Here is a 20,528-nt window from a genome sequence, read left to right as displayed (position 1 = left end):
GAATGCGGAGATAGAACAAAGAAATTCGTTAGTTTACGGGGTGATGATTCGAACCCCCATGTTACACCAACGCCACGAGACTATTTCCTTAAGTTCTCCAACGATTATTGGCATCACGAGTAACATAGTAGCGTACACACCACCCTCCAATGGGCTCGAAAAAAAAGACTCTACCCGACTAGACTAGACGAGATGGCCATGTCTAGATTGCCACTGTGTATAGCCTCGGGTAATGTTATAGTATTATAGTAGATAGTAAATATAAGTTACTGCCTAAGGTACTGCTCATTGCGAGTTTCTGAAAAAAAAAATCTTTGTTCATCATATTTGATTTAATCGAGTTGTGTTGATTTGTTGTCAGGGGAACTTATGTTAATTACCCCTATTTTTACCCACAGACTATTTCACTACAAACGTTTGTTGCTACTACCTATGTGAAGTTCCTAGTTACAAGAAGGAACATACCAACATGGGATCCTTACCAGAAAAGACCAATACTCCTGAGACCCTCGACTTAATTGTCGTAGGTGCCGGGATATCTGGTATCAACAGTGCCTATAGACTGCAAACCGAGTTTCCGCAAGCTACGTTTGCCGTCTTCGAAAACCGAGACAGCGTCGGCGGCACTTGGGATCTCTTCAGATATCCAGGGGTTCGATCAGACACAGACCTCTACATGTATGGCTTTACATGGAATCCCTGGCCGTACCCCAAAGCCATCGGACAAGGTAACCAGATAAAGGAATATCTGGAAACGTCCGTGTCTAAGTACAACCTCGGTCGTCATATTCGGTTCAGGCACAAAGTCCTCTCTATGTATTGGTCTTCTAAGTCAGCACAGTGGACTGTGACCGTAAGCCATGATGGCGTTCACAAGGAGTTTAAGGCACGCTTCGTAATTCTAGGTACAGGATACTATGACTACGATACTCCACGACAGGCTCATATTCCTGGCATTGAAAACTTCAAAGGCCAGGTTATCCACCCCCAATTCTGGCCTGAGAAGTTCGACTATACCGGCCGAAATGTAGCCGTCATCGGCAGCGGAGCAACAGCTGTCACACTTGTGCCCGCCCTAGTGAAGAAGGCTGGCAGAGTTACTATGATACAAAGAAGTCCTTCTTACATATTATCCGTGCCCGATGATGATACCCGCCCAGCATGGATGCACCCATTCCTACGAGTGTGGAGCACAATCTTCTCTTGGTTCGTTATACTATTCTGCAAGTATTATCCTATATATGCCAAGAGTTATCTCATCAATAAGGCGCTTCCACAGCTGCCAAAATCTGTCGGCATTGACCCTCACTTTATGCCTCGATATCTCCCTTGGGAGCAGCGCCTCTGCTGGGCCCCCTCGGGGGACTTTTACCAAGCTCTTCATGATCCGAGAGCAAGTATTGTAACCGGCGCCATCAAGCGTGTCACAGAGAAGGCTATTGAGATGGATAACGGCCAAATAGTCGAAACCGATGTGATAGTTCCAGCGACAGGACTAAGAACGTTGCTCGGTGGACATATTGATATCAGAGTGGATGGTGAAAAGATTGAGTGGGGAGGCAGATTCATATGGAATTTCTCAATGATCCAGGACATTCCCAACATGATGATCGTGATGGCATACGTCAACATTCCATGGACTATAAACGCCGACTTAGTTACTACTCGTTTTTTCCGAGTTTTGAAGGACATGCAGAAGCGTGGCGCCAGGACTGTCGTTCCACGCGTTCCGAAGGACTCAACCATGAAATCTGAGCCATTCTCTCCTCTGACGTCGACCTTTTATACCGAGGTAGAGGATAGGATGCCGAAATATGGCACAAGCGGGCCATGGAAAAGAAAGGTTCATATTCCCTTTGACTATATCAATGCTCATTGGGGGGATGCTACAACTGGTTTGGAATTCCACCCTTGATTGATATAACCAATCTTAGCAACAAACAGTAATGAATTATGTATGTGTATGGTGAAAGGATATGCGTCCAGATGAAAGTACGGCAGGGAGGATTCGGGCTATGGGAATTCCACGCCATCAAGTACATAACACTCATTTCAGCTCAATGATGAGCTTAGTACCTAGGTAGTCTCATAATATAAGTTCCTTCAGTCTCATGATATCCCGTCTTAGTTCTCTGATAGTTGCCTTATAACCTACGTAGACATTATCGGCAGATGATTTATAATAAACACACTAGGCTAACACCTCAAAGTAGATAGGAGCGGCCTTTAGTAGGCTGTAAGCGGACTATTGTCAGATCAAGTCTCGGTTGGACCGCTTCACGTGATCGGACCTTTCTATTCATTTGCCTACGTGTAGGGCGGACTTCACTTAGAGCGACGGACATCCTACATATCTAATGGGTTGTCGGCGTTAAAGATATTAACCTATGCTTAAGTGCGCATATCCTGTAGAAATTGATCAGCAGTCAGTATGCTATGAGGTAGTAATATAAATATCTATCACAATGGCCTCGATCATAAACACAGAATCTCACACATCCATTCCATTTATTCTCAAGCATTTTAAAAACTCTCCCACGATACACTCTTACCAATAACAACATGACTCAACTCGTATGGCTTGTCACCGGCTGTTCTTCCGGATTCGGAGAGATTCTGATCCAGCAGATATTATCTCGAGGGGATCTTGCCGTTGCCACTGGACGAAAGCTAGATAAGCTCCAGCATCTTGAGCAACTCGGTGCGACTATATTAGAACTCGATGTCACCCACTCTCAGGAATCCATCAATGACACTGTCGCTAAGGCAATAGCCGTATACGGGAGAATCGATGTACTAGTCAATAACGCCGCGTTCATCACGACAGGCGGGTGGGAGGATATTGAGTAAGGCAGAACGTCTTCCAATAAGATTTCCTGCTTACAAAATACTAGATACAATCAGCTCCTTGCCCAGTTCGATACGAACGTTTTCGGGGTCTTCAAGGTGACGCGCGCGGTCCTACCCCATCTAAGAGAGAGGAGGTCGGGCGTCATGGTATTCATCAGCTCTCTCTCGGGCTGGCATGGACATCCTTTTACCGGCCCCTACGCGGGATCCAAGTTCGCTCTAGAAGGTAATGAACTCGTTCCACCAAAATCAGGCCCCAAAGTTAACGTTACGTAGGCCTCGTCGAAAGTTTGAGTCAGGAAACGGAAGGGTTTGGAATTAGAACTTTGTTGATCGAACCCGGTAGATTCCGAACGATGCTCTTGTCGCCGACCAACCTACGTGCAGTGACGTCTAGTATTTCAGACTACGCGGGAGCTTCGAAGACCAATATGGACGGGCTGGCGAAGGAAGATCGCGCGCAGCCCGGCGACACGGGGAAAGCAGTCAAAATCATCCTGGACCTTGTCAGAAAGGAAGGGTGCGCGCTGGGAAAAGAAGTGCCGCTAAGATTCCCTCTGGGTAGAGATTGCTACGATACGATCAAAGGGAAATGCGAGGAGACTCTGCTCTTGCTCAAAGATTGGCATAATGTTATCAATAGCACGGATCACGATAGTCCCTCTGCACTGAGTTAAGCAGAGATATGCAACTCGTGGATAATATACATTGCGATGATACATTACTTTTATGAAAGTTCGCATTTACAACATCTTTCATAAACCACCTCCGATCTAGTCTGTCAACTTCGCTAGCCGGCATCGAGATTTCAGGACAGGTCTGAGTAGGTACTTACCAACCATATTCCTACTAGTCCATTCATTCCAGTCAGTACATGTTTGTGACATGGCATTGCTAATGTTTTTATTATTCAAGAAATAATCAGGTCGTTCCAATACCATCCATCCCATACCGCCGGATAAGTGCCACGCAATGTGATCTATGTTAAAATGTTAGTCCTTCACGCAACTTCATCTTGAATATTGATATACTTACAGTAGAGTGGCCAAATTATATAGTCTTGTGGGCAGTGGATATTCGAACAGAGAAGTGCCGGTAACAGGTAAATATCTGCTTAAGCTTCGTTGTTTTGAACATTTAGACGATCATGCGCCCATCGAAGTTGACTCCGTCGCACCTTAACTAAGCATAAGTTCATATGTAACGTCATACTTGAAATCATCCCTTATGAAGAAAAAATTTGCCCCTCCTCCCCCCCCTGGTGTTCAGTATACCCGAGGTGTTCCACGATCTCTCTTACTATTACCCTCCGAAGGTCCCATGAAAGGGCTTTTAGGAGATAACACAAAGACAGAAAGGACATAGAAGTTACCTAGAATTCATGGCTTGTTCAAGTAAATATTAGGGTTTCGAAAGGGTTTAGGTGTCCTTTGAATATGGAAAATAAGTCGTAAATGTGTCTGTTCCTTTCAACTTTTCACTTCAAGGGACACTATGTCTTAATATTCTATACTATAATAACCTTATTTACTCTACAAATCCATTGTTATTCTTCATAATTATATTGTTTATGTCCTTAGAGACTACGAACATGTGATTTGTTTGTTGGATGCGAATTTTACTGTATGACTATAACTTCCTAGATAACTATATATTGAGATCCGATTGTGAAAGGTGAGGGTTTTAATTGTGTCATCACCACTATCACCGTAAATGACCTAAAAGACTACAAGAATTTAGTATAGGTTGAGATTACGGTTGACATATAAACCTAACAGGATATACTATAACTATAACTAAGATTATCTTGTTTATCAATACTAGTTGGCAATGTCTACTGACCCTATCAATGCGGTAAACCTCGATACTCTGGTCATCAAATTAATAGGGTTTGAAATCCCGGCATCACATTTAAACGTAGTACTACCTGAAGGACGAAGCTTAGAACACTCCGGTAATATACTCCTTAATCAGTTTATTAAACAAGATGGTCGAGCATCAGTACGTCGGCTATCGAGCGATTTCGATTACGAGGAATTTCGAACGCACTTGCTGCTACACCAGAAGATACAGCGGGATGTGTTATTAGACCCGGGGCCACCCTCATCCGTAATTCATAATACCAATTCCTGGTATATTTTTCTAGCCAGAGTTCAATCGGGCGAGCATCCACTGACCGTGGAGTCCGACGGTTTTAAATATCTTAGATTAGGTCCCCCGACTGAGAATAAATCAGAAGCCCCAGCCCCAGCCGGTACTGCAGCTGGTACTGCAGCTGGAGGCGGAGGAGGCGGAGGAGGCGGAGGAGGCGGAGGCGGAGGTGGAGGTGGAGGTGGAGGTGGAGGAGGACGGGCTTTAAAACCTAGTGCACTTGAATCACCCTTTCCTGGATCCCTTGATAGGATAATTAGCACACCTACCCGTCGCCCAGCACCTGCTGGAGGGGCACAACCTGCTCGTCGAGCCACGGGAGGTGGTCCAACACCGGGCCGAGATCTCGCGTCGGGTACGAGACCGGTCCCTACAAGTGATGAGAATGAGGTGGATGTTAACGATATTAACTCTATCGTCGTGGGTACTAATGTCATACGCGAAGACGACGAAGATAAAACACACGAAGACATGGACGATAGCAGTATGGCGGACGGTGCAAACGCAATTATGAATCAACTCAATATCAACCAAGCACAAATTGACACGAATACTTGGGAAAGTGTTTGCCAATTTTTTGGATGTAATACTAACGATACAGACGTGGAAGTTCCAGGCCTTAGGTTGAGACTGAGGGGGTATCAAATGCACGCAGTTTACTGGATGATAACGCAACCTATTCGTGACCTTCGGGCCGGTATGATTGGAGACGATGTTGGACTTGGAAAGACTGGGATGACACTGGCTGTTCTCGTGCTTCGTCATCAACTGTTCACAGCTGCGCAAGAAGTATATAGCGAATGGCTCCAAAGGAAAGCAACGGTAAATCCCGGTGACCCTGTTCCTCAATTCAATCACCTTCCCGACCAAGCAGGCGTACAAACGCCTCTCACGATTTGCCCCAGCCAGGCACAATCTAGATTTCGGTTCATATGTCCTTGTGTACCGGGGTCGGTGGCCATCCAGTTTGCGAGGCGGACGATGTCAGCTCCTAGTATAATTATTGCACCATCAGATTTGCTTAACCAGGTACGTGATATTGAGAACACCTTACACCTATATTCTTATTTGCGAAAACTATTAATATCTAACTGTTATTTTAGTGGATGAAAGAAGTTGAAAAATGGGTTGATTTTTCGAATGGAAGCGTCGCTGCGAATATGACATTTACCGTCGCCCACCGGGATTGGGATCGTAGGCCTCACTCACACGATGAAACGGCCGTACTTATGACGCGGGGTGAGCTGCATCATCAAAAAATACGGCCCAGCCAGCGGAGTTTGCAATCCCGTCATGTTATACTTGCAAGTCAGCTCGGCATGACGAAACTGCTCGGACAGTATAAAATAGAAATAAACGACCCAACCAGAAAAAGGCCTAGGGCAATATATCAAATAGCGGCTGGATATGTGTTCATGGACGAGGTACACAAGTATCCTGGGGGCAAAAATAGCTCGACAGGCCCTTTTAGGGGTCTAGAAGTGCTTCGGAACTCTTGTTATAGAGCCCCTGTTGTGATTGGTTTATCAGCTTCGTTGCTGGGCGGCGGTCCGCATCATTGGCGACCATTTGTCGAGCATGTTCTCAATACACAGCCGCAGGGGCAGCAGCTGATACCAAAGATCCAAAGAATAGAAGACTTGGACCAATATGTGAATGCTTGGGGGTATTTCGTGAATCATGATCCCGAAGAAAATATGACAAGGTACGGGGAGCTCTTAGAATTCTTAAGGGAATTCATACCTCTCCTATTACTTTGTCGAAATAAAGGCCAAAAATTTAGGGACGTTTTAATTGGAAACCCCCCTGTGGCTATATACTGGGAGATATGCGATATGTTTGATGACGAGGTCCGACGCTCCCACCGAAGGTTAGCCGCTAGAGTGCGATGTAAGTTTCCCCGGCGTTTTAATATTATATTAGTTTTGTTTGTATTGACTGCTAACCTTTCACTCCTATGTAGCTTGGATAGATGAAGCATATGCGAGGAGAAGAGCAGATTGGGAAAAAGATGGGAAAAGAGGCCCAGAACCGCAAAAGGACTCAATCCAAGCAGACCTCCTGGGCACTGTAGTTTCTGTTGGACCTATAATTCGTTCTTACGAAGTGATCCTACGTTCTTCGGCACTACCAGCACTCGCAAGACTCATCGATAGCAATGAAATCCTGTACACAGATATATTAAAGGACTACGTTGTAAGATATGCGAAGGATATAACGAATGTTCTCCAGCAGGGATTGGCCAGTGGAACGGCGAATCAGGAGATCGAGGAGAGCGTAAAATCTATATTGCGAAGATCAAAATTCTGGGATAAGCGAGAGGAATTGGAAAATACGTCTCCGAAGTTTCATAAAATATGTGACTACATTGACCATATGATAGAGCTGAGGACAAATATTTGGGATATAAGTACCGGATTTCCCGATCCGGGACCCGAGCCGGAGGATGGCAGTCGGGTTCGCCATATGATTATCTTTGCCGAATCCCAGATTGCGGCTTTCTTATTATTCATGCTGCTTTATCAGAGGTATGGTTCGAAGATTGATTGGATTTATGCCCACGCCGGAACACCACCTAGTAAGCGTGCCCCAATGCTGGCACAGATAAATGAGCCGTGTACAGCTGAAAGTCGGAATAAGATAATAATATCTACCTGCCGCTTGTCAGGAAAGGGCCATAATTTGCAGAGAGCAAATTACTGCATCATTACCGAATTTCCTCTAACTAGAGATGAACAAAGGCAAGCCGCCGGCCGTATTGATAGGACAGGTCAGACCATGAATCCTATTGTCGTTCAATTGTTGGATAATGAGAATTTGGCCGAGACGGTTCGATATCGGCGAAGCCGCTTAAGGGCACAACTGGTGGATGATAGTATAAGGGAAAGTGAAAAGGTGGATATTAACGATTTCTGCGAACCGATAAGAGATCTTGTTATCCAACGCGGGAATTAATATAAATACTGCGTGCTAATATATATATCTCCTTATTTTCTAGTAGAGGTTTATAGTCTGTATTAATATATCGGATAGTTTGTTCAATTTATTTATATAGCTACCTCCTATGTTAAGACTTATTATGAAGAAGTATTTTGTAGTATACCCACATCCTTATTTCTTAATACATCTGGAGTCTCATTCTCAAATAGTAGCAATTTCCATCATCTTGATTATGTATTTTTAACCAGTGCTTTACCAATTTAGTGTCCATTGACCCCATTCGTGCCATTGGTCCCATTAGTGGCACAGCAGCCCCCTGAACTGCTACCTCCGTTAGTAAACGCGAGCTTGCTCATTCCGTCTGTCGCATTGACAATCCCCGCGCCGTTCGCGGCTACTTGGCTGGGGGTACTGGAGTAACTAGGTGGGACATCCATGACGGGGTTATTAGAGAAGAAGTTGCGCGGACGCAAGAGCAACGTGATGGGCTCAACTGGCATCACAGGGAAGTCTTCCGGGGCGGGGATGTGTGTAACTCCGAAGGTGTGCCATAGCACCACGTTTGTGTCCTCGATGGATTCCGTACCGTCTCCAATCCACTCCGGCAAACCAATTGACGGCTCTCCTGATGTCTGGGGCACGTGGCGCCCCGCCGGCCACAGCTGGTCGTCTTGATCTACAGGGTTGATTCTTAGTTAGAAGACTCGTTCAATGGATGGGGGGGGGAAAAGGGGTTAGCTAGGTAGGTGGTTTACTTACACTTCGTAACATGTACGGTGTGTCTAGCGAACCCGGCCCGCTTCCAGACTAGAGAGCCCTCCTTCGGTAGAAGCCTAGCGACTTCTCTGCTAACAAGCTTGTAGCTCGCTGGCTTTTTACTATAGGGATGCAATTTTCCTGTGTTGCAAATATCCCATGTACGGCTCGTAGCGCCGTCGTAGTCTGTCGCTGCTTTGCCGGTCGTATCTAGCTTTGTTCGCTTAGCGTAAAATGCGTTGCCATAATAATTCTCTGGGCTGCCGACTGGCGCGTCGGATGGGACTGTATCTGCCATGAAGACTGTGTTGTTAGGCCCGTCTACGTTGGCATCAATCCGTAGGCAGAACAGATGTTGGTGATTATGTGCGTTGACACCTTTGGTTACTGTTAGCCACTAATACGGACCTCAAGAATTTGATAACTTGCCTGGATATACCTGAGTTCCCCAGCCATTAGTATCTTCATCAGGGCCCATGGCATACGTATTCAGGATTCCCGTGAGTTTGATCTCCGGTTGGATGGTACCATCTTGCTAAAGTTGAAGTCAGTAACACGAACAATGCAAGACCACACTTGAACTCTCACATGGAAGATCCACTACTTCTAGTTAGCACTCAGTTACCAGCTGTGTTTCTATGAAAACTAACCTGTATGGCATATTCATAATTGGCAGCAGTAAAAATCTGCTGAACGATGAGTTTCCGTGCTCGGGTGACGATGACCGATTCGTCCCTAAAGTCGGTATGTTTGAATAATATGCCATCGTCCTCCTCGTGAATGCAAATTGCATTCTTGATGGTGCGAAGGCTGCCGGATCTTGTAGGGAAATGTGCATCTAGATAATGGATAGAGCCCTTGCAGTCACACCCCAGCGTAAGACTGTTGGTCATGTACCCAGCACCATACTCTCCAAGGTCAAAAGCATGTTTCCGCTGATGAGGATGCTCAGGGTTCCCGCTGAGTTTATTATTAGCAAGTTCTCCCTAGATAGATCCAAGTTACTCACTAAGGTACCACCATCTCCGCTAGAGAGAGCCGGTAAAAGATTGGGCGTACAGTTCCCTTGTCGTTATAAGTGATGTTATTAAGGATGATACCCTCACGATAGTTGAAACCGATATGGAAGTTCCAGTTTTGCCACTCTAATTCGCGCCCTTTCATTTTGAATGAAACTCCTTCTGGCTGAGTTATGTTGATGGGTTTCAAGTCGTTACGGTATCCTCCTGCCTTTTCAATTGCAGCAGGATGGTAATTTATTGGCGCGGCCTTGCTTAGTGGTCGTCGGACCTTAGGGATATCAATGGCAATAATTTCTTGCTTCTCTGCGTCAAATATAGGACAGAAATCTAGAGGGTACTGGTACTGGCAGTCGTCAACATTGGGCCTGTAATACATCAATGCTTGCTGGAGTCGAATCTTGTTGCCGTGCCTCTCATCGTAGCCAATCGTCCATGGGTCGCAATAGACCTTGTGCATCTCTTCCTTTGGAATTCCACTGATTTCACATTGCTCAATAACTTTAGGGTCCTTCCGGCAGATGTGCTCAACCAGAACTAGCTCTTCCATAGTTATCTGAACACTATTGTAAGCAATTTCCCTATCAATTTGACACATCGAGACTTACTATAGGCTGTAATCCATCCAACAATTCCCACTTAGTGATCTTGCCAACCGCGATATCAACCAACCCATCATAAACCTTGCCACCGGGGGCGATTACGACGATATCAGCAATCCTGGGCGGTCGAGGAGCGTCGGCTGAATTTTCCAGCCATTTTATCATCTCCGCCTTTCGCGGCTCATGCAGTGAGACAACATTGAAGAACACATCTCCGTGGGCCTTTGTTACAATGCTAATAGCTGTCTGGATTTCATCCAGACTTAAAGGATCGAAGGGGTGCGGAACCGTGTCAGAAACTGTAGAACCCATTGCGACTATGGTTTGAGGCGTAAACTACGATAGGAAAATGTTGAAAAGAAACTCTCGCGGGGATAGCACGAACTTAAGTATATCACACGCAAACACATCTTGATAGTGATAATCCTTATACACCTAACTCTCTAATAGTCTATAATACGATTAATGCAGTAACACACATATGATGTATGTATCTAAGGCCAATTAGCAATAGTATTATCCCAGAACTACCTGATAAGAACTCCACTCGCCGCCTTGTCGTGCTTCAGTATCAGAAACTCTAGGCTCAGCTCTGCAGCATTTGCCCCTCCCTCACCAGATAAGTATACTTAGGAGGGCGATGAGCGATGATAGGAAGATCTCGGGGTTCCCCTCCTCATGCATGTGTAGGCCAAGGACTAAACTAGTTGCGGGGGAATAGCCGCATATAGTTCCCCAAAGCGGTATAGGCTTAAAATTGACGGCTCTGGATGGTTAACAATATGCTTGCTAGTAATGCCAACATAGATAAGATATCAGCCATAATAAGTCAAAGACCCTTAGATATCTTTATATTCCGATACCGGGTTTTAGCAGTCCTAGGCCCTATCTATTGCATCTTCCCGAATGCCAGGAGGAAGATCCCGATTCCCGAGTTTTGATATTCAGCGGTTATAGAACATGTCATGAATGAGCACTGATGTTAGCCAAGTATCCAAAGCCATCAAGTCAATCCCTTTTCTAGGCCGATCATGAAGACGCTACTGCACTTTTGGCAGCCTCATTGCTGCTTTAAACAAGCTCTTTTATTTGATATCTCTATCCAATACTGATACTTCTAGAGTTACCACAATGCTAATAATATTCTGTCATCATGTGAGACTGAAATTCTGGTTTGTGGAGAATGAAAAATATTTAACTTAGGCTGTTTAAGGGGATTGGTATAGTTTCTTCTATAATATAACGACGTTTTGATGTTCGATTATTTCGAATTATTTCGAATTATGGTCGGCAAGAATATAGTAGCTTTTAGATTCTTTCTATATTTAATGTACATTACTTCAAGTTCCGGCACTGGTAGTCATTTTGGTTGACTATTACTAAGGAGATGCGGCTGAACAAACATGATCCCTGACTTATTATTATTCCCTACCAAGGTACCCGCATCAAATAAGAGATCAAATAATACAGTAGTAAAACGAAGAACGATATAGGATGCCCTATTTATACGACATTATATAATTATCATCTGTATATTCTTTAGAACCTTTCGCCATGCGCAGATGATATAGTATTGAGATGCTAAGAAGTCTTTGAGACGGGTAGAAGAGAATAAAATTACCATACGAGAGGGTCGGAATTAAATATAACGTTATTTTATCCCAACGTGGTTGAAGTAGTATTTTCCAGGTGTCTTAAGGTAACTAATAGCGAGACAAGATTGATGTGCTCACTAATAGCTTCGTGAGGTGCTTGCCCAATTAGGATATTGTCTGACGGACTCTAAACGTAGAAGGGGATAGTTTGGAGGTTATTTCCAAATTAATAATTTATAATTGTGTCATAATAAGCCTATAGTTTCATTCTAGAACACTATTTTTCTTACACGCTTATGCATCGTCGCTAAAAACTCAGGCTAACCCCTGACTACCTACCTATTTCCTAACTGTTATAGCTGACTCATCAGATGACAAATCATCAACTTAGGCATCTTACAGCTGAAGAGTCAACGTGTCTATAGTTCCACCTTTTTTCTTCGATACAAAGTTGTTATTGTTAACTAGAAGAAAAAGCAATACTAATATCTAAGCTGTCTAACCAAAAGGCTTTTAGCTTTCAGCCCAGAATAAAGCGATCTATTACCAAGACACTTATTTAATACACTATGGGAGATAACAATGAATTTAAGGATTCAGATTCCCGACGCGCGGAAGCACCAAATTACATCGCGGTAAGACTTATCCATAACTCTTCTTCAGCCTCCTCGAGTACCTAAAACATTACATATGTGAACCAGGCCCAATGCCAACTGCTAAGTCGTAGGCCCGTCGTGAGAGGGGTAAATTGGCCCAGCGAGCATTTAGACAAAGGCAAATCGACACCATCCGGAGTTTGGAAGAAGAGAACCGCAAACTTCGCAGGGCTATTTCGACGATAAGCGACGCTGCGGATCGTAATGACGCCACTATATCGCAAGCAATCGCTGAGGCCCGTAAAGTCGCCGGAATTGCGACCCCCGAGGCTAAGCGGAAACTACCCACGCCAACGATCCCGGATTTGAATAGCTCTCACTGGTCGAGTATCACTCCCATTGAAGCTACACCAATTGTAGCTCCTATGTCATCCCAAGAAAGCAGTAGTCTTGATGATTTCTCATTAGCATCATTTGAGATTAATGATCAAGCAAATAATAGCTGGTCACAATTCTTGTCAATGACAAGTTCCGATACATATGATTTAACGACAAATCTAGACAATTTTGACAATGGCTTGGACATATCGATATCAAATCCAGATTATCTTGGGGAGCAAATAATCTCCACGGGGGTTTCAACAACATTTGAACCAGATAGAGCCATCCATATCGCGGATCCCCCACCGGATATTGTTCCTTACATGGGTGATAAAGCCTACACTCTAGCTGGCCAAATTTACTGGGCAGCGTTAGCTTTCGGTTTCCAAGCGCTACGGGCCATAATCTCATCGGCGACGCCTCCACCGGTAGCCGTAGATATTGTTACCCAGCAGTGGTCTTTCACATCGAAGCGTCTGGCTCTTCCGCAGATAATGCGCTTGATGCACGCACGACTTGTTTTTCGACGCTATGGATACTTCCACCTTGCTGGCGATAAGCATATAGAGGAAATAAAGGTAGCCCGAATTCTATGTCCACTCTTGAGTTATGTTTGTTTGCGAGTACTAGGATTAACATTTAGCACAGAGCTTCTTGGACCCGAATTTAATAAAGCGTCTGAGCGTTGCACTAGGCGACGAGGCTAATAAGGCGGGCTTTAGTAAAGCCGACTTCCTGTCGCCGCTGGACTTCGAGAGAGAGTTGCGCCAACGTTTTCGTGACGACTACCCCATATTTGAGGCCGCACTCAAAGGTCAGGCATTCGACCAGGAGCATGTTGCATGCATGCGGAAACTAATCCAACTTATGTCGCGTCAAGCTGTCTGCTTTGGGGACGGTCCAAGATGGAGGCCGGAGTCCGTCGACACGTTAGTAGATGGTTGGAAAATGAGTACAAGACCAGTTATGGTACACTGATTTTTCCAGTGAAAGTCCTAAGAGTTATGATGAATGAGCTCTTCATGACGTTGACGTTCGTTGTTTTAGAGACGTTTACTGAAATGAGCGAGCGATCTTTTTTCAAGTACAGTAAACGTTGTATTGGATACCTAAAATAATATGTATATAATTAATACCTCCTTCCTCAACATACCAGCAATAATTTAAGTCAATATACAATATGTTAGAAGTTTACTACCTGTATCATCTATCTTTTAATCTATGAATGGAGATAACAATGACTTGATCGTGAATAGGTAACTGGTATTGGTGGGTTGGCCAATCGGGTAGGTTTTATCCGAGTCATCAAAAGGAAAAAAAAGGGGTAAAGTAAAGGGGTAAAACACCGCTAATTTTAGACTTCTAAGACATACCTTTGACTTTCACATTGAGGTACATAGGCGACAGGAACATTATAATTGGGAGGACAATGGGATACTTGAAGAGACACCAAGGTGCTCAATTGTTTTTACTCTGGAAGGCCGTCGTATTACTGGGGCGTAATGGTATCACAGAAGAGTCAACTACAGATTTGAATATGTGGCAGGATCTTTAGAGAATGCGAGCTTCTTGATAGTGGCGAATGGTTGAAAAGTCTATGCTACTCTAGGTACTGTGAAGCATGCTTTGCAGGAAATAATCGCAAAATCAAGTGAATAGTAGCGATTTTTAAGTCAAGTCGAATCAGCCACTGGTTTCATCTGAGAATGAGCGTCTCTTATTAGGATGGACATCTAAAGTTTCACCTATAGGTATCAAGTATAATAAAAACAGGTAAGTAAAAGAGTTATATACCAAGGTGAAGTAAAAAGGAGGTTTAGTGGATTTCTATTGTTTCCGAGCCCCGACTATCGTTTCTTAAAGATTTCGTCCGTCTTTTAAGATAGTCGCTATTCCCAACCATTATCCCAAAATTGATCGGTAAATGGCAGCAGCAGACTTTGGTAATTGTGTGCTTACATATCCTACATTTGGAGCATCCATAAATATTAACCACTCCCTATGGTCCTCGGCTGGGCGATTTCTAGATTGGTAACTCGATCTTTGAAATTCTGGATCAATACCGGAAATCCTGGCCTCTTCAGTTAGCTTGAAGTGGCGGTTCAGACGGTCTTCTTCCCAAAACGCAAGACCCATCCAGTTATGAGAATCCTCATTGATTAAAGATGCGATTCGATCTTTGTTCTGTCTTTCATCAGGATCGAAGTAAGTTCGACATAACCACGACGGGCCATTAGTCCTATCAGGGGCTCCCCTCCAGGGTACCATACCTGTAGTAGGAACCATGGTGGGAATCCGGATACTGTCTATACCTTGGTAGTCGCTAAAACAGTAACTCAAAGGCGTTGAAAAAAATGAGTTTCCCAATGGGTTGTGCATCATGCATCTAAGACAATACAGCTGTATCGCACGGGGCTCATCATATTCATCCGGTTTATCAAAGACCACCCGCGTCAACGATTCTAATCCCATACTAATAATACATTCGAGTGTTTCACCACCAGGTATTACACCTTGTCCAGGATGCAGGGGTGAGGAGATGCGGCAGGATATCCCGTAAAGACGCCAATTCCAATCTAGATAACACTCGATCATTCCATATATAGCATCTAATTCTGCCAGGAGAAAAGGCTGCAGTGACTGAAAGAATAACATTTGTTCAGGAACTCTACCGTTTGTTTGATTCCTGCCTCCATGGGATTTAAAGGAATGAAAAAGCGTACAGTAGAGTTCAAATAGGAGGAGAGCCCGGTGAATGCGATATGATTCAACGGCTGAGAAGGAGTGCTCATCCTGACCATCTCTTTTTTGTGATGTGACCATGTCCTGGGTTTTGAGGAACCTCTCGAAACTCTGGGGATCTTGAGATGGGTATGACCTGGAGATGTTGTAGTGAAGTCGGCCAACCCAGCTCTCAACGGTTTCAAGCAAGAACTGGATACGGCTCAGAGTAGCAATAGTGCGAGGAATAGTTGCAAGCATAGTATCGTCACTTCGATTTGAAAATTCTTTAATCCAGTTAGCATACATCCGGGGGCCATTTTTCGAATCCATGAAGGGGAGCTTGGGCGCAGTTTCAAGAGAAACGATCTGATAGACAAGATGACGGATTTCTAAGTTATAGGGTATGTTAGGAAATTTCTCAAATATTAATCTGATAAATGAAGGGAATTCCTGGACAATCACCTCTATAAATCGAGGGTTTCCCACGATCACTATACGCAACTCTTCTATACTGAATTGACCGAGAATCATGACTTGGATTTCGACGGGACAGCCGAAAAACAGCCGTAACATGTTTTGATCCATACTACGAATAGCTGGGGGTTCGTTTATAAAAAAAAGAAAAGAAGGGTTGTATATCGAAAGGCTCTTTAATGATGTACTTTGCTTTTTAATGAAGGTACGGTCTTAGATTTATAGTTTGGCTCCGTTGAGGGTCATAGAATCTAGTATTAAACGAGGGTCGATTTGTTAATTCTGCTCAAATTGCTTCTCGTAATTTTATGGTTTAAGCGCGTCAATATTGGGATTTCTAGTTGTTGGTTGTTAGAAACGAATCTTCTCAAATACTCGAAGGTAGGCGGAAGCATTTCAGTAGACTAGGCGTACCAACAAGGAAGAACAATATTATATGTGACATGGACGGCTAGTGGTGTCAAAGAGATTGTCCAGACTTATTGTAATAATAATGAAGTGGATCTTATTAATGGTTCGTCAATGGGTGATTCACCTAGGAAGATAATCAAATTGTTACAGGACTAAATGAATTTCAACCAGTCTCTATAGGAGTCAAAGAAACATGTAATGTTCCTAGGTTAAGACTTGAATAAAAATATACCATCTACAGATACGTCGAAACAATAGGGAGGGAGTGACTAGGGAATTACATTGTAGTTGTATTAGATATTAGACGTGCTGTAGTACTGGAGTTGTCAATGGTAATTCAGTGCGCTTTGATCAGCTGCGATTACATCCTTAGGGGAAGTCTTGATCTATCTAGCCCTGTGAATGATTTGCTTCGTCTGGTAAAACAAAGAGATTATTCAAGTTCATTAAAGAGACTCAATCACTTTCATTTATAATGCCCTAAAGATTAAGTACCAGGTACCTAGGATTTAGGGGAGGTTCCCCCCACCTATTTGTTAGCCTCAGTGGGGTTTAGGTAGTTCGGTACCTACATGTACAGTACAAGGATGTATGCAGCTAAAGATAAGCTCCGCTGGTCGCGCGACAAAGTGCTGAGCTTCGGCTTCAATTCTTTCAGCCTTTTATCATTCCAGCACAATCTCTTACTTCAACGAAAGGATAGATATCCGAACAACCCTGCCATGAATTATAATTCTAGCCGCGATTAATAAAGTCTAATTATTATTCTTAATAGAGCTACGATTAGTGCTCCGGTGCCACTCGAAGCTAGCTTCTACTCACAGGCTTTCATACCATGATAACTTCTTAGTTACCTTCAACTGCCATTGATTATACAACATTTCGTCATGTCGGCCAGCGCCAACTCGCTGCCCCAGTACCTGGAACAGCTGCCGGGGACTACCTTTAGGAAACTATACCAGCAGCCTTCCACAGCCTTCGCCATTTTCCGGCGCATGCTTCCTCATATGGGTAAGAGCTTCTTAACAAGCGTATAAACTTGCTTAGGACGAGGATATTCTAACTTGGAGATATAGCAAAGACTATCGTAATGGCCATATTATATTCGCCGACTCCCTTTCTTGTATCCGACCTCGATCTATGGATAAAACCCACCGCGGTCCGCGAAAAGGACCAAGCCATCGCCATCCTTCGATCGTTACATATAGTACAGCCTCAGTCCTTAGCTCTTACCCAGAATTTTAAGAATAGTTTACGGCTTGCATTGGAGGGTGGAGGGGATCATAATTCGTTCGGTGTACCGTCTACACAACCTATTCCCAGCGAGGTGGATCATATGTTCTTGGATAGGTACGCGAGGAGAAAATGGGATGATATACTCCATTACGTTGTTTCGGCTACCGGAATAACCAGCATTCAGACGGGCTCTAGTGGACCTAAGCAGTCGGTTAAGGACCTTCTCTTGGCTGGTCGGCTGGTTGAGCGTAGGGTTGGCGAACTTAAGATTACACATATTGGCTTTTCCTTTTTATTACAGGAAGCAAACGCTCAGGTCTGGGCTCTATTACTTCTCTGGCTCGAGGCTATCGAGGTAGCAAACGCCAATGGAAGCAAGTCCGATATGGATTCCGTTGACATGCTATCATTTTTCTTCATGTTGGCCTCCCTCGAATTCGGGCGTGCATATAGCACTGACGCCCTCACGGAGAGTCGACGCAATATGCTGCCCACTCTTATCGACTTCGGTCTGATCTACATTCCTCAACATAACACTCACCAATTCTTCCCTACTCGTCTGGCTACGACTCTCACCAGCAACGAAACAGCCCTTCGAAGTGTTAGCGCAGGTTTCTCAGCCGCTGCTAGCGCGACCAGCGACGAGCAAGACAAGTGTACCATTATCCTCGAGACCAACTTCCGGATGTACGCATATGTACACTCTCCGCTACAAATCGCCGTGTTGGCGCTCTTCTCGGACCTTAAGTTCCGTTTTAAGGGTCTCGTATCAGGCCACCTGACACGCAAATCCATTAAAAACGCCGTTAGTCACGGCATCACGGCAGACCAAATTGTCTCGTATCTCTCTACGCACGCGGACGAGCAGATGTACCGGTACGCAGCGGCGACCAATAAGCCCGTATTACCTCCCGTCGTCATCGACCAGATCCGCCTCTGGCAGCTTGATACCGAGCGTATTTCTACCCGCGACGGCTACCTTTTTAAGGAGTTCGACGAGTACAAGGAGTACAAAGCCGTGGCCGATTTTGCGGACAACATCGGCGTCTGCGCCTGGCGTAACGACAGGAAAGGAATATTCTTCGCCACCAAGGTTGAGCAGATCAAGGATTTCATGAGATCTCGCAGGAAGGCGAACGATGGGGGTAGTTAAAAATTGAGTAATAAAGGCGAGCCGAATCTTCTCCCCTTTTTTTTTACTCGGTGCTACAGTCTACGCCTTCATTTTATTGTTTGAATCTAGTAATGCACATCATTGGGCATGGGAGTTCTACGGTTTACAAGGTGCATTAGGATACGGTGGGAATGATAGGGGCGTATTACACGGTTTACGATTAGACAGGGTTTCACAGGCCTTGATATAAGACTCTCGCCATGACCACGACGAGTAGAATTCAAAAGTTATTCTCAGCAAAAATAAGCTATTTCTAGACGAGTGGACTATACTATTATTTTGGGTTTATGATTAATAAACCAGTTTATTATGTATTACTGATCATAACTAGACCAGGAATGCGAGTGTTGCAACACAGGCAATATTATGCAGTCCTAAAGTCCATGAGGTTCGTTTCTCGTAACATATCGTACACACGTCTAACTAATGCTTCCAGGTATAATTAGTTCCACTCCTGCTTCGTGAAGCTTCCCTGCTAGAATAACCGGAATGAGTATTAAGTCCTTCTCCGTATGAAACATATCCGCCTCCTCCTTTTTTTTTCCATCCTTTTTTTTCGGTCCTTTTCATTATAACATAAGAAACTGCGCATAGCAAAGTAGGTAGAAATGAAATAGCCCGTACTAAACCATTAAGGGCTCCCATCGAATCGAATCGAATCGAAGTTCGTACGGGGTTGTGTCGGATCTATGGTATTAATTCCGACTTCCTCCCTTCTTTCTTTTCCTCCTACTGCGGTCCATTACCCTTCTTCTTGCCGCTGCCGCTGCCGCTGCCGCTATTGTTGCCGCTGAAGATGCGGCCAACCCAGCCCTTCTTATCCTTCTCCTTGTCCTTGTCGTCCCAGTACGAGCCGGGCGGGAGGAGACCCTTCTTGCCAACGAGACGCGCGTAGTCCTGTTGGAACTCGTGCATGCTGTCGAGAGCAGAGCGGTTCGCGCAAAGCGCCTCCAGGTTGCGGAATACGCGGCGGGTGCGGTTGTCTTCGTCTGTCATTTCCGACGCGGCCTGGACGATGGCGGCCATATCGCCCGAGAGGAGCTGGGGAGTCACGTCCGGCATGCAGGCCATGCTGTAGGAAGTCGGGAGCGCGGCGTCGGGGGTAGCGGTAGGTGCGGGCTTGGGCTTCGGCGCAGAGGCTTGGAGTTGCTCCTGTCCTGATATGGCGGTCGTGATGATTGCTAGGTTTCGTCCATGGAGGTTCTCGCTGCGCAGCTTGTCTTGCATGGCGACGAAGCGGCCGGTCCAGTACGCTTGGGTCTCGGCCTTGTAGACCATGCGAGGGTTGCGGTGGACGGGTATAGTCGCGAGGGCGGGCGCGGCCGCGGGCGTAGAAGCTTGATTGGGCGGCATAATTGCTGCTCCTAGGGAACTGTTGCCTTCGTTTAGAGACGCGTTGCCGTCGAATGTGTTGGGAGGAGCCATTATGGGCGATCCTATCTGGCGACGTAGATCACTGCGACTGTTGTTGTTGTTGTTATTGCTGGATAGCGATGCGCGCGATAATGAAGACGTCAGGCTGGAAAATACGTTAAAAGTTCGTGATTTGGGAATGCCGCTTTGCTTCTTGGGCTTGGGGTTTGAGGTCGGCATGGGTATTTGTGGAGGTAATGGATGAA

General features: G+C 44.9%; 5 protein-coding genes across 5 annotated transcripts; 3 read left to right on the top strand and 2 right to left on the bottom strand.

Moving 5' to 3' along the window:
* Positions 1–469: 469 nt before the first annotated feature.
* GL218_02973 (FAD-containing monooxygenase EthA) lies at positions 470–1,915 on the top strand (the record flags this gene model as incomplete). The annotated part of the gene is made up of 1 exon (XM_033579515.1): positions 470–1,915. One exon carries the CDS (start codon positions 470–472, stop codon positions 1,913–1,915), a length of 1,446 nt encoding a protein of 481 aa, XP_033437598.1.
* A 647-nt stretch (positions 1,916–2,562) lies between these two features.
* On the top strand, positions 2,563–5,209 carry GL218_02972 (putative oxidoreductase YusZ; the record flags this gene model as incomplete). The annotated part of the gene is made up of 4 exons (XM_033579514.1): positions 2,563–2,846; positions 2,895–3,076; positions 3,127–3,482; positions 5,063–5,209. The coding sequence occupies 4 exons, from the start codon at positions 2,563–2,565 to the stop codon at positions 5,207–5,209; spliced, it is 969 nt and encodes a 322-aa protein (XP_033437597.1).
* A 2,992-nt stretch (positions 5,210–8,201) lies between these two features.
* On the bottom strand, positions 8,202–10,630 carry GL218_02970 (Copper amine oxidase 1; the record flags this gene model as incomplete). Its single annotated transcript, XM_033579513.1, has 7 exons — positions 8,202–8,617; positions 8,701–9,094; positions 9,137–9,232; positions 9,286–9,297; positions 9,348–9,657; positions 9,707–10,272; positions 10,325–10,630. 7 exons carry the CDS (start codon positions 10,628–10,630, stop codon positions 8,202–8,204), a joined length of 2,100 nt encoding a protein of 699 aa, XP_033437599.1.
* Positions 10,631–12,482: 1,852 nt separating this feature from the next.
* GL218_02969 (RNA polymerase II transcription factor B subunit 2) lies at positions 12,483–18,888 on the top strand (the record flags this gene model as incomplete). The annotated part of the gene is made up of 5 exons (XM_033579512.1): positions 12,483–12,548; positions 12,641–13,468; positions 13,539–13,819; positions 17,350–17,510; positions 17,576–18,888. 5 exons carry the CDS (start codon positions 12,483–12,485, stop codon positions 18,886–18,888), a joined length of 2,649 nt encoding a protein of 882 aa, XP_033436796.1.
* A 750-nt stretch (positions 18,889–19,638) lies between these two features.
* Positions 19,639–20,502, bottom strand: GL218_02968 (uncharacterized protein; the record flags this gene model as incomplete). The annotated part of the gene is made up of 1 exon (XM_033579511.1): positions 19,639–20,502. One exon carries the CDS (start codon positions 20,500–20,502, stop codon positions 19,639–19,641), a length of 864 nt encoding a protein of 287 aa, XP_033436797.1.
* Between the last annotated feature and the right edge of the window lie 26 nt (positions 20,503–20,528).

The sequence above is a fragment of the Daldinia childiae genome, assembly GCF_008694065.1.
Source record: "Daldinia childiae strain JS-1345 chromosome Unknown Scaffold3, whole genome shotgun sequence".
Classification (NCBI taxonomy): domain Eukaryota; kingdom Fungi; phylum Ascomycota; class Sordariomycetes; order Xylariales; family Hypoxylaceae; genus Daldinia; species Daldinia childiae.
Note: the sequence above shows the minus strand (reverse complement) of the source record. Positions and strands in the feature narration are given on the sequence as shown.